Source organism: Lepisosteus platostomus, chromosome 7 (assembly GCF_059453375.1).
Source record: "Lepisosteus platostomus isolate fLepPlt1 chromosome 7, fLepPlt1.hap1, whole genome shotgun sequence".
Taxonomy (NCBI): Eukaryota; Metazoa; Chordata; class Actinopteri; order Semionotiformes; family Lepisosteidae; genus Lepisosteus; species Lepisosteus platostomus.
This window is the reverse complement of record NC_142617.1, coordinates 43,388,489-43,414,175: the sequence shown is the minus strand read 5'-3', so window position 1 is coordinate 43,414,175 and position 25,687 is coordinate 43,388,489. Positions and strand designations below refer to the sequence as shown.

The window sequence follows — 25,687 nt, the reverse complement described above, 5'->3', positions numbered from 1 at the left end:
CTAGCCGACAGTAGATGACGAGTCTGTTCCTTTTCACTGCACGCGCAACAGCTTGTGCAAAAAAAACAGAATGATTTCTGTGATGCCATTAAAAAATACACATCCTGACCTCAAAGCCTAAATAACCCAGGCTTTGGTGTTTTAACCAATGGTTCAGCTCTGGCTGGGTTTGAAACCCAGACTCAGAGGGGTAAGACTGGGCGATGAGTTGCTGTTAGTGTCCAGCAGGAGGACGGCTCTCTCGGTACCACCTTCCAGCAAACGGATTGGGGGCCCAGTTTCAGCTGCCCAGTACAAGTCCCGGGACCCAGCCCCCACCCTGCACACCCCTGCCCCCCGTGGTCTGCGTGCTGGCTTTTTATAGCGCTGCAGAGATATGGAGAAGCAGCTGTGAGAGAGGCCGATCGCCGTCACTATTCCCCTGTCCGCGCTCTCTCTCTGCCACTCTCCCCTCTCTGCCTCTGCTCCCGTCTTTGTCTACTTTCCTCTTTCTCGTCCCCGGTCGTGACGCCCTGCTGCCCCCGTTCCTTCACCATGGCGGACAGGAAGGAGGCCAAGGTCAGCTCCAGAGCCCCGGAGAAGAAGGAGAAGAAAGAGAAGAAAGAGAAAAAGGATGAGAAAGAGAAGAAAGAGAAAAAGGAGGAGAAAGAGAAGAAAGAGAAAAAGGAGGAGAAGAAGGAGGAGAAGAAAAATGACAAGAAGGAGGAGAAGAAAAATGACAAAAAGGAGGAGGGGAAAGAGGGAGAGGCGGCGAATGCGGAGAACGGGGAGGTGAAGCCTGAGCCCATGGAGCTGCCGCCATTCGAGATCATTGAAGGGTGAGCTGTGCTTGATTTGTGCTCCTGACCCGTCTGGGCCGGGCTTCTACCTCTGACTTACATGCCTGACCCAGGTGGGCTCCTACCTCTGACCCGTGTGCCTGAATGGTTCAGGATGAGTTTCTACCTCTGACCCGTCCAGGCTTGGGCTGTTACCTCTACGTTTGTGCCTCTAACGTGAGTTTGATTAGTTGGAGGTCAGTGCTACTGGGTCTGCTTATTTTGGGATGCTGTAACTGAAAAGCCTGTCCGGAGGCAGGGTGAGGGTGCTTGGGGCTGGGTGAGGGTTGTGTGCCGACACTCCCAGAGAGCCTCTGGGTAGAGTGGCACAGAGTGCATGAGCCTGGTCTGGCAATGTGGAAACTCTGAGCTGGCAGGAGGAGACAGACAGTCCCTGGAGGATCTGAGTAACCAGTCTAATATAGCAGCGCTGAAACACACACCTGTTCATTGCGAGCATTACAAACATTGAAAGATGTCGGTGATAATGACTATGACCCGCAGTCATGACAATTGCAGTGCTGGCAGCAGTGATAACGTATCAGTATAAACAGTTATCTGCCCAAGAGAGTGATCAGGCTGGTCAGGACCCAAGACTGGCAGTTCATAAAGTAGTTTCAACAGTAGAGAGGAACAGGGCTGCTGTTGGGATGTTTGAGAAACCCTCAGGGGCATGAACAACTCATGAGTACCATGTCTATATAATACTGTTTACTAGGGCACTTCAAGTCAGGATGGCGTTGCATGAAACAGAAAAGCATTGCTCCCTTGCTGTGTTGAATACTGGAGATTAATCCTCACCTCAGTGTGCACTGTTCCTACCATCGGTCAGGCCAGCGTGAAGATTGTTTCAGGAGAGTCACTGCTAACTAGGTGTGATACAGGATTTATTCATTTTATTGTATTTAGAATAGCAGGAAAACCAACCAGCAGCAAAACAAGCATGAGCAAGTACAAATGGATTTTGTAAAAAAAAGTTTGTTACTGCTGTCCTGTGGGATAAACAACAGCTCTAGGTGTAGCACAGGTGTAATGCTTCATTTATAATTCAACACCACTCTGTTTCAGAGCAGTATGGAAATTTGAGGTGAGCGAATGCTTGATTGCTACAGCAGGCTCAGAGGGTCTTGTACTGCATATCAGGGCTCCCCTTTTTTTAATTATAATCTTGCCATTTTGGGGTCCCCTCCTGAGGCCCTGAGGGACATTCTGTGCAGGAAGCCCTGAGGCAAAACACTCATCACACTGATAATTTCAATTTCAAGTTTTATTGTCCCCTAGGGGAAATTTGTTTTACAGCACAGTCAAACACAATACACATTATCAAAAGGGAAGAGAATACAGCAGTGTTACAGGACAAAGAAACAAGAGACAAGAGACAAGGTAGTTACTTTGCATTAAGAGTGTGATTGCAGTGGGGACGAAAGATTTCCTGAGTCTGTTGGTTTTACACCTGGGGGCACAGAGGCATCTCCCAGATGGGAGAAGTGTGAATTCACAATGGAGGGGGTGAGACACACGCTCCCTGATGCTTTTGGCTTTCTTAGTCACCCTCTGTTTGTAAAGGATGCTTAAGCTGATTTGATTATTCACGATTATGTTGCCACCCTTCGATAAGGGTCTGTCTTTCACTTTGACTCTCTCCTTAGACAGGTGAAAGGCCATGTGCTTGTTATTTACTCTGCAGAACAAGAGGCCCTGGCCAGAAGTTAGAATTCTGTTCTTCAAACACTTTGAGTTTTTCTCTGTGCTGCTGGTGAAGCTGTAGGTGAGCTGGATCGGGATGTGTTTAGCAAACACTGGCGTGCCCAGGTCTGGTTGCTAGACACAACGAAAACATGGCTGCCGTTTCTGTGGGCGTTAGTCAGCAGAAAGACATTCCAAGGACAGTTCCTCTTGCCCTCCTGTCCTGAGGTCGGCAAAGGGGGAATCCAATCTGCCCACCGGCCCAGTGTTAGTGACAGGCCTCCCCAGCTCCTCCCCCTCTGTAACCCAGTAAACTCTTCATCCACCCCAGCTGAGGTGCTCTGAGCTCTGGCAGCAATCTCTCTGCAGGCTGGGCAACGGTCACTTCAACCCACTTCCAGTACTACTGGCACTTCAGCTCAGCGTTTCAGAAAGTTACACATGAAGTGTAACACAGCAGGCCAGCAGAGTCGCTGAGCCCCTTTAGCACAGCAGAGTTGTTTTTCTGAGGTACAGGCAGGTCACTGGGGTTTGGACTCTTGGCAGCTCCTGTGCTCCGGGTTCGGAGGTCGGTTTCTTTCTTTATAAACAGGTTTTTGTCATGAAGAGGGATTTGGGAGGCTGGGGGACTGGAATCATGGTGGAAGTCACAGACAAGTCTGTGGCAGAGTGCTTTACAATTTACATAAAATTCCCTTGCTCCCAGGGAGAGCTTTGTGATGTGTGGGACAGTGAATTTTGGGCCACCTCTAATGTTTTGTTCTGCCAAAACACAAGGGGATCTGTGATTTCCTGGGAGAACTGAGTCAGACATGCCCAGAGGGAACAGGTTCTGAGGGGGACTCCTCTACTGTAGCCAGGCCTGAGGAAATGTGCAGAATGTCTTTGGTGTCACAACAAAGGGAAACAATTGCTCCCATGGAGAGGGAACACTTGGTCAGTGAGCTAAATATAAACAGGTTGCATTCCCAGCCCAATTTAGCCTGGAGTCGCCAGGCCTCTCCATTCCAGCGCTCCTATCTGAAGGAGCCCCTCCACTCTGCCAGCGTTCCCATGCCAACGGCCCCAAGAAACACACTGGGCCTTTACCTCCCAGAGAAGTAACCTTTACAGCTGTTTATCACGGTGTAAAATAGAACGAGAGAATAGCCATGTCCTTTAAAGAGCACTGGCAACCTCACACTGGGACACAAGGCCCACACATCCCATGGGCCAAATCGGTTAACTACCTGACACAAGACCACCTGGCTTTGTTGGCATAAGTCCCTCCACAAGAAGACTCTTAAAGGTCAGGCTTCAATATTGTTTTTTTTTAACTGTACTAAAATTGGTTGTTTCATGAAGATTCAAAGACATAGAAGAAATGGCTTCTTTGCCTCTCCTTTTCAAAGCTAAGAAAGATCAATAGCTTCAGGTGCAGAATAGCCCTGAAAAGGGGAGGGGTGTGACCTAATGCGCACACTGGGGTGGCCGTCAGGTGGCTCGTCTTTGGGCTGACACCGGCTCTCTCGCTCTCGGCCCGCAGGGAGCGGATCAGCCCTTTCTTCTTCAAGTTCCAGTTCAAGAATGTGGAGTACTCCTCCGGCCGCAACAAGACCTTCCTGTGCTACCTGGTGGACGTGCAGGGCCGGGAGGGGGAGGGCCTGCGGGGGTACCTGGAGGACGAGCATGTGTCCGCCCACGCCGAGGAGGCCTTCTTCAGGGCCGTCCTGCCTGAGTACGACCCCCAGGTGCGCTACCAGGTCACCTGGTACGTCTCCTCCAGCCCCTGCACCGCCTGCGCCGCCAAGCTGGCGGACATCCTGCGGGCGCGGAAGACCCTGCGCCTCACGCTGATGGCCGCCCGGCTCTTCCAATGGGAGGAGCCCGAGGTGCAGGAGGGCCTGCGGCTGCTGCAGGCGGCCGGCTGCAAGGTGCGCATCATGAAGCCGACCGACTTCAGCTACGTCTGGGACACCTTCGTGGACACCGAGGAGCAGGCCTTCGTGCCCTGGGAGGACATGCAGGAGAACTGCGAGTACTACCAGGAGCGGCTGGCCGAGATCCTGCACTGACTGCCAGCAGGTGAGCAGCCCGTTCCGTCTGACTCGGGAACAGGCCGGGGTGCGTGTAGGGCCTGTGCCAGCGCTGCCCCGCCCCTGGCCTGGCCTCTCAAGAGCCCTGCGTTGGGGGCCACTCTCGGAGTGTGCCCGTGTGGGTCAGTACCTGTCTAGAGGTCGGGAGCTGTGCGGATCAGGACTGTGCTGGGTCTCAGACGCTGATCTGAATCCAGGGTATCACTCCATAAGTTCAGAGGTCACCTGAGGTTCAGGCAGCTCACTGGGGTTTGGACTCTTGGCAGCTCCTGTGCTCCGGGTTCGGAGGTCCCCCACAGGCCAGTGCCTCTTACGGGAGAAAGGAAGTCAGTTTCTTTCTTTCTAAACAGGTTTTTTGTCATGAAGGGAGAGGGATTCGGGAGGCTGGGGGACTGGAATCATGGTGCTTTACAATTAAAATAAAATTCCCTTGCTCCCAGGGAGAGAGCTTTGTGATGTATGGGACAGTGAATTTTGATCCACCTCTAGTGTTTTGTGCTTGACCTCACCCCCCTGTGTGAAACTTAGTCGTGCACCCAATCAGCCCTCCTGAACACCCCTCCCCCTGCAGGAACCCAGAGAGGTGCTGAATTACGCTGATGTGAAACCCCAGCTCAAACTCTTCTTATAAATACACTCACGGTCTATGTTTAGCACACAGGAGCAGGCACCACTCAGCGTGGGCAGTGGAGTTCCTGCAGGAAAAGACAGGTTTCCTGCAGGGCAAGCGTTCTCTTTTGATTTTTTGTTAGTGGCTTAAGTGCAGCTTTTCATCTAGAGAGTTTGTTAGAAGTCATGCCATACTATAACTAGAATCTCTCTGTCCCCCTCTCTCCTCCAGGGCTTAGGAATGCAACCTGCCATCACAAGCTGAGCCCAGAATACAGCTCGCTGACAGCTCTCATTCCACAGTGTCCCGCCTGCGATGCAAAACCAGAGCAAATACACGTCTCTCCCCGATCTTGTCAGTCACAGGAGCACTTGCTTTTTCGTGGGACTGACTGAAATACCCCCCTCGCCCCCAAAACACATTTTTTCTGATATCCGGGGTCAGGCAGAATGTTAGCTTCTCTTTGATTTTTTTAACATTTGTCTTTGATGAGCACACATTGTCTGCCTCCCAAAGCGACACCTACTGGCTGTGTTTCAAAAAGCAGCTACTTGCTTATCCTTCTTAATATTGCTATTGCCCTCTGCTGAAGCAGTGCATGCTAGGTGGGTGAACTAAGGATCGACAGACATGGCTTTTTGTTGACCCTTGCTGGACTTCCTCCAGGTATCAGAGCTCCTCTTATAGAACAACACTCTACAGAGGCTTTTTAAGACCAGTGGATGACAGAGAAGCTCTATAGTGATGGTGGAGGGGAGTCCCCATTATGTGTAAAGCGCTTTGAGTGTCCAGAAAAGCGCTATATAAGTGTAAGCAATTATTATTATTATTATAATTATAGATCTTTATTAGGCATCTCTGATCTGCAAATGTCACAGCACAGTGCATCCCAACACTGTCAGAGTGTGACCCATAGTGAACAGACAGTAGCATTCCGCTCTCCTGGAATTCCTGTGGAATCATTTCTTGCTCCTATTTTTTGTCATCCAGTTACTGCACTGGGGTGGAGCCCAGGACCTTGAGATTTTAAGTCCTAACATTCTGCACACTGCAACGCACTGGCCCTTCAGCCTGGAAAGCGTGCAAATTTATAAGAGAGATGTTCAAACACAGACATATTTTAACAGGCTTAGTTTTCTTTTAACCTTCAAAGTATTTTTTATTAGTAATTTACAGGTTTTATAAAAATATGAAGGACTACAGAACCTTCCTTCTTTATAGAAGGAAATGTGTGGTCCCTTTATGCCGCTGAAATTGACAGTCCTGTTCTGCAGGCAGTGAGTGGAATTTCGTGCCCAGGAGGACTGTACTGGACTTACTGAGAGTGAAACATCCTTCTTCTCTGCTCACTAGAATTCTTCCTCCTTGAGAGAAAGTGAATGAGTCTGAAATGACAGGAAGACTGAGACTCTCTTCATTCTTAATGGCTTGTGTTGCACTACTGTATCTTAGTGGGATCTGCTAGTGGAGGTTTAACTGAGGAATATTGCAGTGCAGGTGTTCAGTAATGTCTCAGTTTTTTTGTTTGCTCTGTGCTGTGTACTAAACTGCAGCTTTTCCTTTTTTTACCTTAATACAGTACTAATTCAGCTTAAAACTTTAGAAGTCACCGTGCATTAGAAATAATCCTATTGAAATATTAAAAATTGTATTGCAAATTCTCTTCATACAGCTAATGCTTTTTTTATTGAATGGATCCATAGTGCTGTAAATTACACTCACACCCACGTGCAGTAATGGAAAATGGGATCTTTGCATCTGAAAACTGAACTGACAGTTCTGGACTTTAACCCAAACAGTGTGGCCAGCACTGAACCTGGTTCTTAAGTGTAAGCTGTACGCTTCTCTGCTAGGTTTTAGATTTGGACAGTCTAAGCATCTCTAACAGCGTTGTCAGCTGTAGTCTTTGAAGGCACAAAGGAATTGTTCCAGCTGAGCTCACAGGTGCCAGACTGAACGTGGTGCTGCACTAATAAACAGGAGCATTGCTCGCATGTTTTAAGTGGACAGTATTTTAACACACAACTACATTATCTGTGTGACTGAGGTCCTATAGCTCAGCTCCCTCGGGTACTTTTACCACTCAACCCAGCTATACTCCAGTCCCTGGCTCCTGCCAGGGGCAGAGTCTCTGTACATTTTAACACAAGCGCCAACTGTGAACGAGATCACATCTGTCTTTTTATTAGGCTGCCAAGGAATCTAGTTGTTCATGTGCTACAGATGAGCTTTGAATCACTAAACTATTCGATTCCTCAGTTGACCAATCTGGAGGAGTAATATGACTCCCACATCTCTGCTCATTGACCAAGTGCACCTAGAAAACGTAGCGGAAGTCTGCCGAACTGGTGCTGCTGCCTCTGCTTTTAGACAGAAAGACGAGCCATAACCAACAGAGCTCACAGTGTTAGTATGCAAAAGACACCAGGCAAGTTGTCTGCTATTCCTGAACATTAGTTAAAAAAAAACACAGGAACCTTCTTACTGAAGGGACTTTTATTTACACAGTTTCAGACTTTTTTCAGTATTTAGCAACTTTGAAAACTAATCTTCAAACCAACATCAAGCATCTTGCCAAAAAAGCAATAGTTTGGTTTTTTTTAAAGAAGAATAATCTATTCAGTACAGCTTGGCCCCTCCCCTACACCACAAATAATGGGAGAGTTATTGATCAGCTAACACTGAAGACACTTTCACCTTTTTGTTTTGAATAAAAAAGTACAGACACTGCAATCCATGACTGAGACATGAGACATGAGATAGAAATACAGCAGCTTTGTGCACCCACAGACAGGCTCAGGCCAAGGGGCTATGGTAACACTAGACAGTGAACCTGCAGAATCACGCTTTCTGGGGACACCACAATACACTGTTGTAAAGCCATTCAGGAAACATCAGACAAAAAACTCAAACGTCAATTTCAAAAGGTCAGGGAGCAGGACAGGCCTGAGGTGAGAGCCTCCAGCACCAATGTATCAGGGCATTGTTTTGTTAAGCAACACGACCCCATCAAAGATCATAGAACCCTGCTCCTGATTCAAAACACAAACCAGAGATGAAACCATGTTTCTGGCTGTACGTAATCCAGATGTGTCAGGCTGTTAGGCAAATTAGCCCTCCATCAACATGCCATTAACTCCGAAACAAGTAAAAATAAACAACACACCTGTTTGGTGATTAATATTTCTGCTCTGTTCAAAAAATGTTTTAGAAACGTACAAAGTTGTTCTCTGTAACACAAGAAACTGTTGTCATTTACCAGCAGACACACTAAATCAGTTGTCCTGACACATAACTGGCCAAAGTCAAAGCTGAGACCAAAACCCTGGGCCATCAGGTCATGCCTTGTACTGCCCTTTGATCAGCACAGCACTGCCCTCCAGTGGGCTCAGAGGGTATAGACAGTGATGCGAATATCAGTGCTGTGGAACACCTCTTCAATCATCACAGACACTTTACTCCAGTCCAGGCCATCCAGACCGCAGCCAATTCTAAAGGGAGAAAAGGAACATTTCTCAGTAGGTGCCATGTGTTTGCAAGGACAGAGGGCCTCCCAGAAAGACCGGCAGCTGGGGAGATGCTATCCAGTGATTCCGGATATTGGTGGTGAGAGTAAGCACTGCAATTCACACACTCCAGTTACAGCAGAATAATATGGCAGGACAATCACTAATGCCACAGTCTCAGAGAGTTTGACTGTCCACAGTGCAAAGCAAGACTCTCATACACACAACACTTATGGACAAGGACACTGCGTACCGGGGGATGGACAGCCGTGTGACCCTGTTCTCCAGGCAGTGCTGCTTCATGGCCTCTAGGCTCTTCCGCAGGCTGTCATAGGTGGGTTTCTGACTGGCCTTCTTCTTTGTTACCTGGGACAGAAGAAGAGGAAGGGCAAGGAAGACGTAAGCATAGGAGGGAGGGGGACAGAATAAAAAATGGCTTTACCAACAGTAAAGATGGTTTAGCCTGCCCTAATCAGTGAAAATACTGCTTACCAGATAATAGATAAATCGCTGCCCTTTCTTCAGCACTGCACACTCACCTGTCTTCTTCTCTGTGTGGAAAGATCAGGCTATCAGGACACAGACCCCTTCACATGAGCCCCACCAGCATACTAGACCCTCCCCTCCACTCCCAGGGCCCCCCCACCACACCAGACCCTCCCCTCCACTCCACTCCCAGAGCTCCCCCAGCACATCAGACACCTCCTCCCACACCAGACACCCCAATTCTTCAATTTTCTTGCTTGTTTCATTTTAGAGACATTGCAATCCTTAGCTCTGCAGTGAAATTCTGGAATACTGCTGGACATCTGTGTCCCAAAACAAGAAATATCTTAAGCTAACATCTCTAGAGGTCATTTCACACTAGCTGGTTCAAACCTCAGCTCTGCCACTGATGCTCCAAATCACTGACCCTCCTTGTGCTCTGTTCTCCAGAGGAGACATAAGAACCATCTAGTTTGTATGGTAGCTAGTAGTTAAGCAGTCTGAGAATCTCATCCAGATGTTCCTTTAAAGGAATCAGGGTACCAGGTTAAAAAATATGGTTAAGTAGCTTTTTCCAGACTCCCACAACTCTTTGTGCAAAAACAAAGACATGAAAAGCCAAGATCCTGCTGGTAGTACATGATACAGCAGCTATTGGAGCAACAGTTCACTTTTTAGATTCCACATTTTCGTTTAGTGACACCATCTGCTGAAGGACTGCAACATTTTTGCCCTGGCAGGAGCCGCCAGCCGGGGCCCGCTCTCCCCACACTCACGCTGGGCCTTCAGCTCCTCCACACTGCTGAAGCGCTTCTTGAAGAGCACAGCGATGCCGGCGCCCATGCGGCAGTCCTCGCTGATGCAGTGTGCCAGGGACTCTTCCTCGGGGCAGCTGAACAGGTCACCCCGGACATACCGCAGAGCGCCCCCCTGTGGGGAACGCAGCAGTCTGTCTGAGGCTGTTCCTCTTTCCAGGCCCTATGCCAGGATCACAATAGTAAGAACAGACAAATGTGTGAGCATAGAAGCCTGAAAACTAAAAACGAACACCTCACACTACCCCAACCCCCAACCCACCAGGGAATGTTCTAATTTTAGAAATATCTAATTTTAGCCTCAGTGGTTCTCAGAAAGACAGGGTAAGCTTCAGGACAAAGCCTCAAGCAGTTCAAGACAAAAGTCGTTGCCCCCAAACACTTCTGTCCTGGAGCCAGTGGGGAAGCCTGTGGTTTAGGAATCACCCATAGTGCATATTCATCTGTGTCAGGTCCTGTATAATAAACAAGGCAAGTTATTCAGTACAGCACTACTTTCTGTGTTGTTTATCAGCCTCCCGTTTAGTCTGTTTTTTTAAAGCGGCAGAGCTCTTTCTATAATACTGGGCTTAACTCAAAACTATTGCAATAGTTCATCAGGGTTTCAAATAAAACTGAGCCCGAACGGCAAACCTATAATTCCTCAGTAAAATAAATGCAGGTAAATTGCACGGTGTTTAAACAACAGTGGCAGTTTGTAGATGCAACTACAGGTTTCACTGAGTGATGGTTGAACAATCTGCACGCAAGATGAGAACCAGACGCAGTCGGATATTCTAAGTGTATTTTAAACAGTCATATTTCCACCTAACTTAATTCTCTTTCGCTTTCCCTGGTCTCTCTTTCCTTATCCATTACGCTCAATGAGAAACAAGAAAATGAATATTAACGTAAACTTATCTACAAACTGAAACAGAGAATAATACTGTATAACGTAAAAATACTTTAAACTGCATAACTGAATAAAAACAACAATAACACAAGATATAAACTTACAGTAGACAGTACTTACGCTACCGACATCAAGAGCTGCACCCTCTGGTTCTTCTGGTCTTTTCGTTGTTACAGGCTTTAGGTGAGACATATTAGTGAATTAGACGCATTTTTCTAAAATAGCAATAGAGTTGTACACATACGTTAGGCTGAAATAATTCTGCATATAGTTACGTTACATCCACATGTCCGACATTTTCGGAACTTCATGGACCTACCTTAGATTTCAGGCCGGAACGCTTTCACTGAGACACGCCACGTACTCTAGAGACAATTTACATTTTTGAAGAATGTAGTTTGGGACGTATTCATCTTATACTGATTTTTAAAGCGCAGATATTTGGGTTTTTATTACTTTAAAAGTATATCCCTTTACTCGCTAATTTAAAATCAAGTATGACTAAAACTGAATTTTATAAAAGCTAATTTAATACGAATACAATTCAATGTAATTACACAGCAGTTATTTTGTGGACTAAGACAGGAAAATAGTATAACATTAAATATTTTCAATGTTATATTTTTATATCAATATTACCTAATTTTTAATAATACGGGAAATTCGCTGCTGTTTGAGGAGTATTGTTTTACGATTTGGGAATATAATAAAAACATTTCTTTAACTTTTCGTCACTCTGGTTTCCCTTTCATCCACAGTCACCGCAAAGTGATCGAATAAGTGATTTTTACACTCGAAGCAGGGAATAGGCTAATCTGGATTCAGAACTGCTCTGCAATTTGAAAATTAAGATGTTTTATCACCTACACATTAAAAAAAAGATTCCCCAAAATGTTTGATTTTTCAGGCGTTTTTGAAATATCGAATACTTCTGCGTTTACCCTCACTCGATGCGGCTAGTGTGACCTATAATTAAACTGCAGCGGGAGTCCGTTTAAGCTTCCCTACCCCGTGTTTTACAACAGCACTGTTAGGGGGACAGAGATGGCACCAAGTGAGACAAAAGCCAGATAATAAGAAAACACACCTTGTCCTGAATGATTGGAATAATTGCTGTGCAGAGGGAGTGGGATTCCACATGAGGGACAGGAGCAGATAGGATAGGCTCTGCGTGGAACTGGACATACCACTGGATTAACAGAGAGCTGTGCAGAAATGGCCAGGAGGAAAAAGGGGTTCAGTCTATGTAGCAGTTCCAGCTTGGTAGGAAAGAGAGTGTGATTTGAAAGAGACAGTGATCTGGCCCACAGGTCTGTGGGTTTCAGTGAGAGAGAAGCTTAAGAAAGTAGTTTAGGCTGTACTGGGAGACAGACAGGCTGCCCACTATTAGGGTTGTTAACCAAACAGCCTAACAAAGGTGGGGGGGCGGTTGAGTGACAGCTATCCCAAGAGGCCTGCAGGTGAGAGTAGGGCATCTCCTGGCGAGGTAACAGCTGAGAGAGCGGTCTAGAGGGCAATGCTAGAGTTCAGAGCACTCCCGAGCAATACTGACAGCAGACCGCTGTGGCTTTGTCCAGGGAGTGTGAGAACTTATGTCAGGCTGCAGGGTGTGATTAATAAAGACCAAGAACTGAATCAGCTAGTATAGTTAGAAATGAAGACTGGCTTGTGAAGAGCATGTGCTGTTCTTGGAAGACGGCACTAATTGAGATAAAGTGATTAACGAAGAAACGTTTGACGGGGTGACGCAGAGTTGGATAGCATACTCCTGTGAAGAAAAAGGAGTTTATGAAAGATTTGAGTGAAACCATGAGAGAAGAGGAACCTAAACCTGACTATAAGACTGTGCAGACTTCTCCAAGAGGAATACAACGATAAGAGCTAAGAGCCTGTAGCAATTTATATTCATAAAGGGAAGTTCTGTGAACTTTGCAGAAGGCAGGCTGGAATGTACACATGAATCTGAGCCGCATTTGTTGATTTGAAAGCTGGTTCTGTAATCTGTAGAACTGCTATTCACAGTTCATGAGTGCTGAAATGTTTCTCCTCTCTACAAGAACCTATCCACTGTGCTTCCCAAACTCTGTTCTGAGAGCTTCTCGAAGCAAATTCCTCAGCAGAGGCATCTGTGTGGCTGTGATAATCCGCAGATGCAGGATGAGCCCTCAATAGGATAAGCACAAACAATCTGATCATCCCCCGACGCCCTGCGATCAGAAGTAAAGGTGATGAGCTGAGCAGGGTTTGGCCTTGCTGTCACTGTGTAGCCTGCCTGGGAGGGTGTCATCACACAGCGCTATTGGTCACAATGACTTTAATTCTAATATTCAATATTATTCACCTTTTAGGCAAATGCTTTTACCAAAAGCATTACGTTTGAGAGTTATGAAACCTGTTCCTGTACAGTAACCTGGAAGAATTTTGATTCTTGCATAAGATGACATTAACTTTCCCAGGGTGACACATGGTGGGTCTAGGGCTTGATCCAGGATCCTCTTGGTAACCAGGCCTCCTGACCACCAGCACCTCTGTGTATATTTGTATATACACATCTCCAAAACCACCCACGTTCGCCTTTTCTACGTAATCCATGCATGTCATATTTGTCCTTCTTTACCCAAGCAGTACACTTACAAGGATCTTTCAGTATTTGCTGTCTGTCTCTACACAGGCTTCTGAAATTGTGTTCATTTTCTTCTGCCCCCCCCCCCCCCCCCCCACCAGCCCTAAACCTCTAAAACACAACCTACAACCCTGTGCATAACCAAACTCAACCCCAGCATCCTGTAAAGCATGCAGGAGTGGCTGTGATTCTTTCGGAAGTCTAGTGTTTTCTGACTGGTGTCTTCTGGCCAAGACTGCCAGTGGTTGCTTGGCGTGCGTGTGTGCGTGTTCTGTAATGGCTCTGAAAACAGACAAGACTGACTGCTGCAGTCTGCAGAGTTCTCGGAGCACAGAATAGTTAGAGGAGACAATCTGTGAGCATGACTCTTTAATGCACAATTTAAGGTAAAACTTAATGGAGGAGAAGGCGAGGACACCTGTAGCAAGCCCTGCTCTGCAGTAACACAAGCCCCATAAGAGCTCTGAGCAAAGGGTCAGCCTGAGGACTGAGGTGCTGTCACTGATATGGCAAAGGTAATAGGGAAAAGGATCTACTCGGCACTGTGGCCAAGGAAATGCCTGGTGCAGTGCAGGGAATGCAGCAGAGACACAGTCAGATTTCAGCAGCACTAAATGGTACCTGATTGTTCAGGTTGAATTTAAGAGCTAATTGTGATCAGCTGTCTGGAGTTTTCATCTTACTGTACCTATAAATTTATTCTCTAACCTCATAAAGTGTACTTAGTTATTAGGTTTTTGTGGTTTATTAGGATCAGCAAGTAAATCCATTTAAGCTGGGTGACCTCAAAGTATCTCTTTCTTATTTCACAGTGTCTCAGTGACCTTTTCCTCTGACCAAAAGTGCTGATTAATCAGTACACAGGGTGCAAAGACATTCATCCATTTTTACGTTACCCTTTTGCCTATCCCTGTCCCAGAATGAATCATCCCAACAATCAAGTGCTACAGCTCTGGGTCAAATTAACAGAGCTCAAAAAGCTTTTCAGTGATTAAGGTCTAGTTCAGTAAAGGAATCTTATGTAGGAAAGTTATTTATAAATGTTATGACAGAAACCAACTTTTTAACTTGTTTGAAAGTGTGATACAGTGTGGGTATATTTCTATTTTACATAATGTAATTTAGGAGCTGTGCAGGCAAGCACTGCAGCTAAAGTAGTTACTGTCTCTGTCCAGCAGAAGGCGATGTCAGTTGTCAGGGCCCTTGGCAGTCCTGATGCAACCTGAAGAGTAAGGCAACACAGTAGATCAGTAGAGCTGATTATTCCACCAGGTGCAGCAAAGGTGAAGAGAGGCTATCGCAACGTTCAGTAAGTGTGATGGAAAAAGTAGAACTTGGTTCTATTCTTGCAGATTTGACATGCAACATTTAGAGAGCTGGGCAGCCAGAAAAAAACAATTGTATCAAGCCTGTAGTCTTTAGGGTCTACCCCATTCTGAGTCCCTGTGCCCACACCCCTGTCTTGTGTACCTGCGCTGATGGACTGGCTTGCTTTTGATTGGAATGGGAAGTGGCAGCTGTGTGCCACTGTGTGACGGGGCTGTCGAGAGTGATCTCCTTCTGCCCTGCGCTGGTGCAGTCTGATGTTCACAACTACCGCTCAGATGCCTACATCTGGATTAGTGCAATTTAATATTTTATGCAAACTTCATGTTCAAAAAATATCTAAACCTTGCGATTTTGAGCATCAATGCTGTGTGTTTCTGTTGTTGCAGGTAGAGGAGGGGCGGGGTCGGTACAGGTGTGTTTCTGTTGTTGCAGGTAGAGGTGGGGCGGGGCCGGTACAGGTGTGTTTCTGTTGTTGCAGGTAGAGGAGGGGCGGGGCCGGTACAGGTGTGTTTCTGTTGTTGCAGGTAGAGGTGGGGCGGGGCCGGTACAGGTGTGTTTCTGTTGTTGCAGGTAGAGGTGGGGCGGGGCCGGTACAGGTGTGTTTCTGTTGTTGCAGGTAGAGGTGGGGCGGGGCCGGTACAGGTGTGTTTCTGTTGTTGCAGGTAGAGGTGGGGCGAGGCCGGTACAGGTGTGTTTCTGTTGTTGCAGGTAGAGGAGGGGCGGGGCCGGTACAGGTGTGTTTCTGTTGTTGCAGGTAGAGGTGGGGCGGGGCCGGTACATGTGTGTTTCTGTTGTTGCAGGTAGAGGTGGGGCGGGGCCGGTACAGGTGTGTTTCTGTTGTTGCAGGTAGAGGAGGGGCGGGGCCGGTACAGGTGTGTTTCTGTTGTTGCAGGTAGAGGTGGGGCGAGGCCGGTACAGGTGTGTTTCTGTTGTTGCAGGTAGAGGAGGGGCGGGGCCGGTACAGGTGTGTTTCTGTTGTTGCAGGTAGAGGAGGGGCGGGGCCGGTACAGGTGTGTTTCTGTTGTTGCAGGTAGAGGTGGGGCGGGGCCGGTACATGTGTGTTTCTGTTGTTGCAGGTAGAGGTGGGGCGGGGCCGGTACAGGTGTGTTTCTGTTGTTGCAGGTAGAGGTGGGGCGGGGCCGGTACAGGTGTGTTTCTGTTGTTGCAGGTAGAGGTGGGGCGGGGCCGGTACAGGTGTGTTTCTGTTGTTGCAGGTAGAGGAGGGGCGGGGCCGGTACAGGTGTGTTTCTGTTGTTGCAGGTAGAGGTGGGGCGGGGCCGGTACAGGTGTGTTTCTGTTGTTGCAGGTAGAGGTGGGGCGGGGCCGGTACAGGTGTGTTTCTGTTGTTGCAGGTAGAGGTGGGGCGGGGCCGGTACATGTGTGTTTCTGTTGTTGCAGGTAGAGGTGGGGCGGGGCCGGTACAGGTGTGTTTCTGTTGTTGCAGGTAGAGGTGGGGCGGGGCCGGTACAGGTGTGTTTCTGTTGTTGCAGGTAGAGGTGGGGCGGGGCCGGTACAGGTGTGTTTCTGTTGTTGCAGGTAGAGGTGGGGCGGGGCCGGTACAGGTGTGTTTCTGTTGTTGCAGGTAGAGGTGGGGCGGGTCAGGTACAGGTGTGTTTCTGTTGTTGCAGGTAGAGGTGGGGCGGGGCCGGTACAGGTGTGTTTCTGTTGTTGCAGGTAGAGGTGGGGCGGGTCAGGTACAGGTGTGTTTCTGTTGTTGCAGGTAGAGGTGGGGCGGGGCCGGTACAGGTGTGTTTCTGTTGTTGCAGGTAGAGGTGGGGCGGGGCCGGTACAGGTGTGTTTCTGTTGTTGCAGGTAGAGGTGGGGCGGGGCCGGTACAGGTGTGTTTCTGTTGTTGCAGGTAGAGGTGGGGCGGGGCCGGTACAGGTGTGTTTCTGTTGTTGCAGGCTGTCCTTAATGTGCTCCACTTTCCACATGAGTGGAATAAGAACCGCACAGCTCTTGTGTCCTAATTCCATTGCTAGGTGACTAATTCCAATAAACTGATCTGGGAGTTTGTGCACACTTCCTCCTCAAACCCCCACCTCCTGATCCACCTTTTTTCTTGGACAGTAGCAAACCCAATCCCGATCGCATCCCAATCCCATTACAGGATAAACACAAACACCTTCACTGGAGCAGATGGCCTTGATTAGTAGGTCAGTGTCTCACACACTAACTCCAGGCTCCTAGGTGGAAGAAAACTATTCCTGATGAGAAATTTGTCTTCTGGGGAGCCTCTGCAGTGAATTGGACATACAAAGTCACTCCAACAATCCCATTTGGATTTAGTTCATTTGGCCAGTTTCCTGTAGATATTTGATAGAAATCCATAGAAACGTTTCTTAAATGGTAGTCAAATTGGTATGCTTCAAAAATATGTACATTAGTGTTCATAAACATTAATCCATTTTCAGTCTACTTGTCCTTCTGAGGAGCTTGCATTTATAAATATATTCTCTGAATATTCACTTTATATTAAAAATATGTAACTAAAATCAATAGAAATATAATGTTGGACATGAATTTCTTTATTCCAAAAGACCATCCTCAGGTTCCAGCCTCACAGAGCCATAAAAAAACATAAGATCTTCTGTTCTCATTTTTAAGATTAGCTCTTTTACCTACCTTTTCTTATCCCAAAGGATTGTGGGAGTAAGAACAAGCTACCAGGATATGTTGTTGAAGCCGATATCCAGGTTTCTTTCAGGGAGTAGCTGGATGAGGTCCTAGGATCACTTAGGTACTAAATACCAAACAGGCTAGATGGGCCAAATAGCCTCCTCTAGTTTGTAACCTGATTTTTGTAACATGTTTAACATGTCTTCGAGGTCTTGAAAGACGAATGTGACTGAAAGTGCGGTTCCCTGGTAACACAGAACAAGAGATACAAGATACCGCCAGCTTGTCAGGTACTTTGGCTAAACAGCTGAGAGGCGAAAGAGAATACGAAAGAGAGAGGAGTGGGCAATTTGATTGCTTGTTTCAGTAATTAGGCTGTATAACTGCCACCTGGGCTGGTCTCAGGTACCAGTGGACACCATGGGATAGGGTTTGACAGCACAGCTTCCCTTCTTTTGAGGTTTGAAGAGAAGGTGAAGTGGGGCTGAAGTGTTCCCCATTTCCACCCTGAGGTGCCAATCCCATCAGCTGTGTGGCATTTGCAGGGATTGTGGATTAAGAGGAGCTGGCTCCGGGTTCTTACTCACAGCTTGTTAGTGTGTATTTGGCTGGTAATCGGATAAGAGCCGGAGATTCGGTTGGTTCCAAGTTCTTCCAATCCAGCACTGCCCTGTCCCTGAGTGTGCGGGCCTCTGGCAGGACCTCAGACACGGACAGTCCTCACAGGCAGGATGGAGAGCTCTCTCTGCTGGTTTAGCTTTGTTGAAGCTCAGGTTAAAGTCTCTGCATGCCAGTCCTAAACTTCCTTGAAAGTTGTCTTGGATCAACTTGTCCTTTTAAAAAATGGGTAAAAAATTCTCTTATTAAAATGCCTCAGTAGAGTTGCTATTAAAGATGTTTATTTTAATCGTACATTTGTGTAAAGAACCATGAAATTGACAGGCAAAAGCAAACACATGGTATGAGTATGGTATGCACCAGAGACTGCGGAAACACAGTGCAGGTCACTCAGTAACACTGTGTGAGCATATGCTCCTTGTGGCCAGCGTGTCTCTTGACCTGCTCTGTTTATCAGCATGGGCAGCAATGTTCAGTGTGGGGTCTCAGTCGCTGGGATGTGATCGATTAGGATTGTAACAGACGCACAAGGCTATTAGCTAAATAAGGAAAACCTGCGTAAGTGTGTAAGTGATGGGAGATTTGGAAGCTGAGGGTTTGTGTCTTTTAGAGGACAGGGGAAAACAGTTGATTGGCTTCTGGACACGTGAGACTGGGAATCAGTTTGTCGCTGTTAATTTAAAGGATTGACTTTCAAGGTTTTGCTCCAGTCTGAAATTAAATTGATTTTGTATGAATACATCCATGCATGTATTCATACAGTACAAATAAACGTTGCTTTGGGATTTTAGGAGGACTGAAGCAGAGACAGAAAGATGAGAACAGATTTTGTGCCACAGCACAGGTCACTCCCCTTTTCCTGTAAATGCCTCAAACACCTTGCAGCCTTCAAGACAGAAAAGCTTCCCTTCCTAAACAATAAAAAACCTTTGCAGTTGCAGCAGTGAATAATGAACAGGACTCGGGCAGGAGATAGCTTGCAGGGAGTGTCATTAAAGGCATCTAAGGAGGAGTATGAGATTATTCTGGTCTGTATGAGAGGACACTACCATGTGTCTTTAGCTCACAGATCACTGACATCCTCTTTAACTCTCAGCTGCACTCAATAGGCTGCCAACAAACCTGTGACGGAGAGGAGAAATGACCTTTGGACAATACCTTATAATTTCCATTCTCTCACAAGCCAAGAGGTCTCTCTATGCTGGCTAATTAGCATCACTATATTTTCGACAGCACACTGTACAGTGGGATTACCTGCTGTTGTACAGCAGTGGCACATTAGTTTAGAATTGCTAAGTACTAAGTACTGAGGCAGTCAACTACAAACATTAAAAACACAGTAGAGCCTGATAAAAGAAAGCCAAAGAATATTGCAGGATGGTATGGCATGATACTAACTACATAAAACCATGACAAGTATAGGAAGGGTGTGAGACACGAGAAAATCATGAAAGGGCTCTGCAATGTGAAGCAGCAGAGGGGAGTAGCAGTTGCTCTGGACTTGCAACTGTAAGATACAAGGTGAGTACAAATCCTGGGTTGGACACTGTTACTGTTCCCTTCAGCAAGGTCCTTGCTCCAGTGAGATACCCAGCTGTGTAGGTGGGTACAAATGTAGGCTGCTTTGGATAAAAATATCAGCCAATTAAATAATAATTTCACCATGGTAACCTGTCCATTCAGTTCTCTTGATCTCAAAATCTTCTTCAACAGAAATCAAGTTACTCCAGATATCCTACAGAGACTGTGGCATGTGCAAGACTGAAATGAAGCAGGTCAGCTTGACTCTGGGTGTGCTTTAGAGGAATGTGCCTCGCAGTGAATTGATAGAGTTGTGAGAAGACGTCCTTAGGCAAGGCCGTTGACCCAGATCTTAATTGCAAGGATGTGCCAGAATAAGGTCAATAGCCAGTTGAACTCAAATAAAATACTTACGTAAAGCAGCACGTCACGAAAAAGAGCTTTCGCAGACAGGTCACCCTTGCCAACGTTTCCGGGCGCAGGCGAGCGACGGGGATCACGAGCTGGAGATTGGGGGCACCGGGCGGAAGTACTGGCATCCAGGAAGCTGTGCCTCCAGTGCTTGAGCAGCTGCATGATCAAGGCTGTCCATTTCTCCCTAAACCTGCAAATCTCCCACGGCAATCCCTTTAAGCAAAATTAGAGTCTTAATTTAGGTATGGGCCAGCTAGCTGATTAGGGGCTTCTTAAATCATCAGTTCTTCTCAATCTCCTTCCCCTTGACACGTTCCCCCCCTCGGATTGCGTCAAATCCCTGGTGGCGCTGCTTGAAAATGGTATAAAACCCACGGATGGCACCCTTGGCAGCACACGGTCTAGGCACCACGCCGGTCTGGAGGAGAGGAGCAGGAGCACAGCCGTGAACCAATCAATTTCAGCCGGTACTGCCTCTGACAAGGCTTTTCCCTTTTCGGTTTCTTTTCTGATCGAATCCCAAATCTGCACGCCCATTACTGAGAGTGGCGTTTTCTTGCTGATCAGGCCACTTTTTACCTCATTCTTCGAAGATTTCTACTCGATTGATTGCTCAGAAACGAGATAGGGATCAAGAAAGAAATTGATCGACCACCTCAAAAATGAATGGCACAGAGGGTAACAATTTCTATGTACCGTTTTCCAACCGAACGGGGTTGGTGCGTAACCCCTTTGAGTATCCCCAATACTACCTGGCGGCACCCTGGAAGTTCTCCACGCTGTGCGCCTACATGTTCCTGCTCATCATGCTGGGCTTCCCCATCAACGGCCTGACGCTCTTGGTCACCTTCAAGCACAAGAAGCTCCGGCAGCCCCTCAACTTCATCCTGGTCAACCTGGCGGTGGCTGGGCTTTTCATGGTGTGCTTCGGCTTCACCATCACCTTCTACTCAGCCATGAACGGCTACTTCGTGTTTGGCCCCATCGGCTGTGCAATTGAGGGCTTCTTCGCCACGCTAGGAGGTGAGGAGGGGTGGAAGAGGGAGGTCATGCCTTAGGGGGAGCCTAAAAGAAGAATAAATTATTCATGTGAAATATCAGAGGAATATGAATTTCCATTAAGAGGCAGAATTATAGAATAATGGTGTGGTTATAAAATGTACAGTGAGATTTCATGTGCACACATGTATACTGTATGAGAAAAGGGGGTATTAATAACGGGGATTATCTGGTACTATAACTGTAGGTTAACTTAATGATCTTTGCACACCTCATAAAATTATAAATTTCCCTTGATGTTCTTTGCACGCCACTGCCTTTTCATGCCAAGGACAGATATCATACTCATTTCTTGGACGAGAGGATGATGGATGTGTGGTACTGTGTTATCTATCTGTCATGTGCCATTCAGATGCTCAGAGACAGCATTGGGTAGAGTGATTACAGCTCTATAAACATGAGGTTTATAGCAATGATCCCTGCCCTGATGCTGGAAAGTGGTGGCAGTGGTTATATGTGGTCCAGTCTGCCCTTTAAACACAATGACCCTCTTTGTTCTGTCTGTCTAGGTGAGGTGGCTCTCTGGTCTCTGGTGGTCCTGGCCATTGAGAGGTACATTGTGGTCTGCAAGCCCATGGGCAACTTCCGCTTCTCCTCCACCCACGCCTTCATAGGCATCATGTTCACCTGGGTTATGGCACTCTCCTGTGCAGCACCCCCCTTGATCGGCTGGTCTAGGTATGCCTTGAGCTCAGGGAACCTCAATGAAGGAGAACACATCTGTGTGCGTAATGTTTACTCAGGTTACCTGGTTCTGTTTCTAGGTACATTCCAGAAGGCATGCAGTGTTCCTGTGGGCCTGATTACTATACTATGAACCCCCAGTACAACAATGCCTCCTACGTCATCTACATGTTTGTTGTGCACTTCTTCATTCCTGTCGTTGTCATCTTCTTCTCGTATGGGCGTCTCATTTGCAAAGTCAAGGAGGTAAGCATAGAGGCCCATGGAACACAGCTCATGGGGGGAGGGTAACCAAAAGGTTCTGGATCTGTAGGAAATAAGATATCTCAGCCAGAGAGAAAAACAGCAGCCAGGTTTCATGTTTGTGTTTGCATTAAAGTTTACTAATCCTTTTTTAAGGCAAAGGGAGGGTAAGGCTGACCAATTTCTATACATGGCATAAGTATACTGATGAAATGGAAAGCTTCTGTGTGAATGTATGGTGGCTAGACTGAGAGTGAGTGGGACTGAGGGTTCCAGAGACACGCCCCCTTGCATCTGGAGGTGTGGCCCTGACTTGGCCTACACTTTTCACTCCTCCAGGCTGCAGCGTCCCAGCAGGAGTCAGCCACGACTCAGAAGGCAGAACGGGAAGTAACGCGCATGGTGATCCTCATGGTGATTGGCTTCCTAACGGCATGGGTACCCTACGCCAGCGTGGCCTTGTGGATCTTCCTGAATCAGGGGGCCGACTTTTCTGCCACCTTCATGACCGTCCCCGCCTTCTTCTCCAAGAGCTCTTCCTTGTACAACCCCATCATCTACGTGCTGCTCAACAAACAGGTACCTCAGACCAGCTTTGACCAGCTGGGGGGCCAGAGGGGCACTTCAGCCCTGCTGCTCTGTGTGCATGAAACATTCCATTCCCCTTCCCTACACCTAAAACCACTGGTGCTTTTCTATTGAAATACACCTGCCTTTATGCACACTATTACTGCCTGTGCCACTGACAAAACCATGGTCCAAATGCTTTTATTTCATTCCATTGATTGATTGATCAGGTGCCATGTATGTGTAACAAAGTTTGGGAATGCATCAGCGTAATACACAATTTAGTAAAAAACAGTAGATTATGTGAAATATCACAGGAGGTACAATAAATGTTTTGGGGACACAACTTTAATTTTAATAAGGCTACGGTCTCATTAACCCTTGCTCTCTGCTGTGCTGTCCCTCATCTCCCTTTCCCTACAGTTCCGGAACTGCATGGTCACCACCATCTGCTGCGGGAAGAACCCCCTGGGTGACGACGAAGTCTCCTCCACAGCATCCCAGAGCAAGACAGAAGTGTCATCAGTGTCTTCCAGTCAGGTGTCCCCGGCCTAGACCTGGCTCCATCCCTCCCACCAGCCCATCCCACCACCCCACCCCTCCTGGCTTGTCGATTTGTCTCATTTTCATTTGCATGAACTGCAACCAAAAAGGGGAAAAAAAAAGAAAAACACATGTATATTTATATGGATATTTTTATTTGTCAATAAAACCAGCAGGCTTGAAAAGGTGATGATCTTTTTGCTTTCGAAGAAACCCACCTGTCATCCATCCATTCTATTAGTCCTCCCACTCAGCCCAGCTCCACCGATTCTACAGCTTCGTCTGAAAGAGCTTTGCTCCTCCCTGTTCAGGTTTGCTTTTTACAAAGGAGAAACCATCATTTTTGTAACCAGCTTTCTTCGTGTTTGGTGAGTAGCCTGACAGCCACATGTGCTTTGGGAAAATTAGCATCCTGGATGATATGGAGTAAAGGGGGGTCTCCTGAACAGGTTCAATCAACAACACAAAGAAGAAAAGTCAAGAACACCATTGGCAAGGCATGACGTCATGTTGCTGCAGGCAACCCTGTGCATCTCTGCCAGACACACAGCTCATGTCCTGGCTCTGATGTTCCTGGACAGAGCACCACTCCAGGTGTTTTGAGGTTTTTCTTCTAGACATCCTTATGGAAGTTCCTCACAGAAAACCAGCAAAGTGTTTCTGCAGGTTTCCCACATTTCTGCCCTGGAAGTACTTACTTGGTGTAATGTCTTGAGTGGCCACACTTCTCTGTACTACACTGACTTCACTGAGCTTTACTGCACTTTGCTGTGTTTGACCATGATTATATATGTATAGGCTGTCAACCATAGAACATTTCAGATATCAGTGTTTCTCTGTTATCTTCTTGTGAAGGTACAGGATTTCTGATATTGAGAAAATGATCTGAGGTATCAAAAATTCTGTTCTAAATGCAAATGCTGATACCAATAAAAAGAGCTGTTGATGTTAATGAACTTTTTTTTAACATGATCTGAGAATCTTGGTCACGGCTGGTTTCATTCTCATCAGAAGGCAGCCAAAAGAGAGGGATGTCTATTGAAACAACAACTCGTCGATTACAGAGCAGGGACTTTCTGAGATGCTTGACACGTATCTTTTAGGTGGACACTTGAAAATCTGTGGAAAGAAATGAGGGGGTAATGAAAGTGAAGGCAGTGGTGAGGGTACTCCTGTGCTCCCTTGGGCTTTGCTTTGATGTTGTGGATCTGGAGACTGACTGACTGGTCACTGACAGAAGCTGTAGAGCCTTCTCCTCCTGGGTCCAGTGGGACACCAAGCTCAGCCAAGCAAAGCCCAATTGAGCTCCATGCACTGCGAATAGCCCCCATAAACCTGGGAGAGCCGGAGCGCAAGCCAACACACATTGAAAGGGAAATCTTGACGTGACTTTCGGGATGTTTTGTATTTCTGCTGTTAGTGACATGGGACTGTGGGATGTCGCAGTGCTCTAGGCTGTCCTCTAGGCTCATTCTGTATATCAAAAACTAAAACTCACTCGTCTCCCAAGTCTCTAGGTGTTGCCTGTACAAGAGGCTTCATTTCGGCTCTGCAGGCTGCATATCCGTTTATTGCTTCTTTCTTGTTTTTATTGGGGTTTTTTGTCACTGTGCGAATGATTCCTCGGTTTGACCATGTCACCATTGCTGTATATATTTTATAAATAACTTGTTTCATGTTAATTTGTAAAATCAAAGGATAGAGGTAAATAGGTAAATAAATGCATGCATCACAACCTGGGGATGTCTGTTTATTAAAATGTGTCTGATGGGAGGGTGAGAAGGTTCTGCTGTTAAGCAAGGCCCCTTCAGGGCCTCAGTATGTCCTGGCCATGGTGAAAAAGAATGTTTTTCCATTCATTTGCATGGTCTGTCATTTAGTCTTACAAGGGACAGAGGCAACAAGGCTCCCCTGTCTAAAAGAAGAAAAAACACTAAGAACAGGCCCCATGACAGCTCATGTGGAGGGGGGGGTCAGTGAGGTCACAAGTCCTCACTACAGACTTGCAGTGGACTAGAGAGTCCAGCCAAAAACTCCAAGAAGAAAACAGAGTCCTCCAAAACTTCAAGTTATCAGCTGCAAGGTCACAGTCAGACAGCTTAGTCTGGTGTGGCTGGGGGGAGGGAGGTTGATGCCATGCTGCAATGGGTCACTTTGGTCTCTTCCTTTCTTTGCAGGAATTAGTTATTTCACTTCCTGCTGTCATACAACAAATAAGGCTACAATTTATATTTTTTTCTAGGAGTGACCGGGGAAGGGGGAGGGAACTTATTTGTGGTGTCAACAGTAGTGTTAACAGAAGCTGGCTTGCACACTTTGGCTTGTGCACCAGTAAATAGGAAGGGGCCTGTGCTAAGCATGTGACTTAATCCTTTGTAAAAATAGAGGAGCAGCTTACAAAATTTGAGACAACGTGCCACTTAAAACCAAGTGTCTGTACCAGATTAATCCTGGTATTTGGTAACCTTAGTTTTTTAACATCCCTGAGCCATTCAACTGCCACTACGATCCTTTAATGTTTTAATATTAATTAAAATTGCCATTTTGACACTTGTTTGTCTTGTTTCCAAGCAAATTGT

The 25,687-nt window shown here is 46.8% G+C and overlaps 3 protein-coding genes across 4 annotated transcripts; 2 read left to right on the top strand and 1 right to left on the bottom strand.

Annotated features, from left to right (window-relative positions):
- The first annotated feature begins 262 nt into the window (after positions 1 to 262).
- On the top strand, positions 263 to 6,856 carry LOC148658864 (C->U-editing enzyme APOBEC-2-like). Its single transcript, XM_088640567.1, has 3 exons — positions 263 to 818; positions 4,030 to 4,568; positions 5,421 to 6,856. Exons 1-2 carry the CDS (start codon positions 535 to 537, stop codon positions 4,556 to 4,558), a joined length of 813 nt encoding a protein of 270 aa, XP_088496693.1. The 5' UTR covers positions 263 to 534; the 3' UTR covers positions 4,559 to 4,568; positions 5,421 to 6,856.
- An 811-nt stretch (positions 6,857 to 7,667) lies between these two features.
- On the bottom strand, positions 7,668 to 11,190 carry oard1 (O-acyl-ADP-ribose deacylase 1). Of its 2 annotated transcripts, none has more exons than XM_088640568.1 (5): positions 11,009 to 11,190; positions 9,958 to 10,159; positions 9,188 to 9,246; positions 8,949 to 9,061; positions 7,668 to 8,680 (listed from the first exon to the last, which is right to left on the bottom strand). In XM_088640568.1, exons 1-5 carry the CDS (start codon positions 11,078 to 11,080, stop codon positions 8,578 to 8,580), a joined length of 549 nt encoding a protein of 182 aa, XP_088496694.1. In that variant the 5' UTR covers positions 11,081 to 11,190; the 3' UTR covers positions 7,668 to 8,577. The 2 variants fall into 2 exon arrangements, with proteins under 2 accessions (XP_088496694.1, XP_088496695.1); XM_088640569.1 differs by having other exon boundaries at positions 9,958 to 10,111.
- A 9,202-nt stretch (positions 11,191 to 20,392) lies between these two features.
- LOC148658862 (green-sensitive opsin) lies at positions 20,393 to 24,843 on the top strand. Its single transcript, XM_088640566.1, has 5 exons — positions 20,393 to 21,035; positions 21,581 to 21,749; positions 21,836 to 22,001; positions 22,338 to 22,577; positions 22,989 to 24,843. The coding sequence occupies exons 1-5, from the start codon at positions 20,675 to 20,677 to the stop codon at positions 23,118 to 23,120; spliced, it is 1,068 nt and encodes a 355-aa protein (XP_088496692.1). The 5' UTR covers positions 20,393 to 20,674; the 3' UTR covers positions 23,121 to 24,843.
- The last annotated feature ends 844 nt before the right edge of the window (positions 24,844 to 25,687 follow it).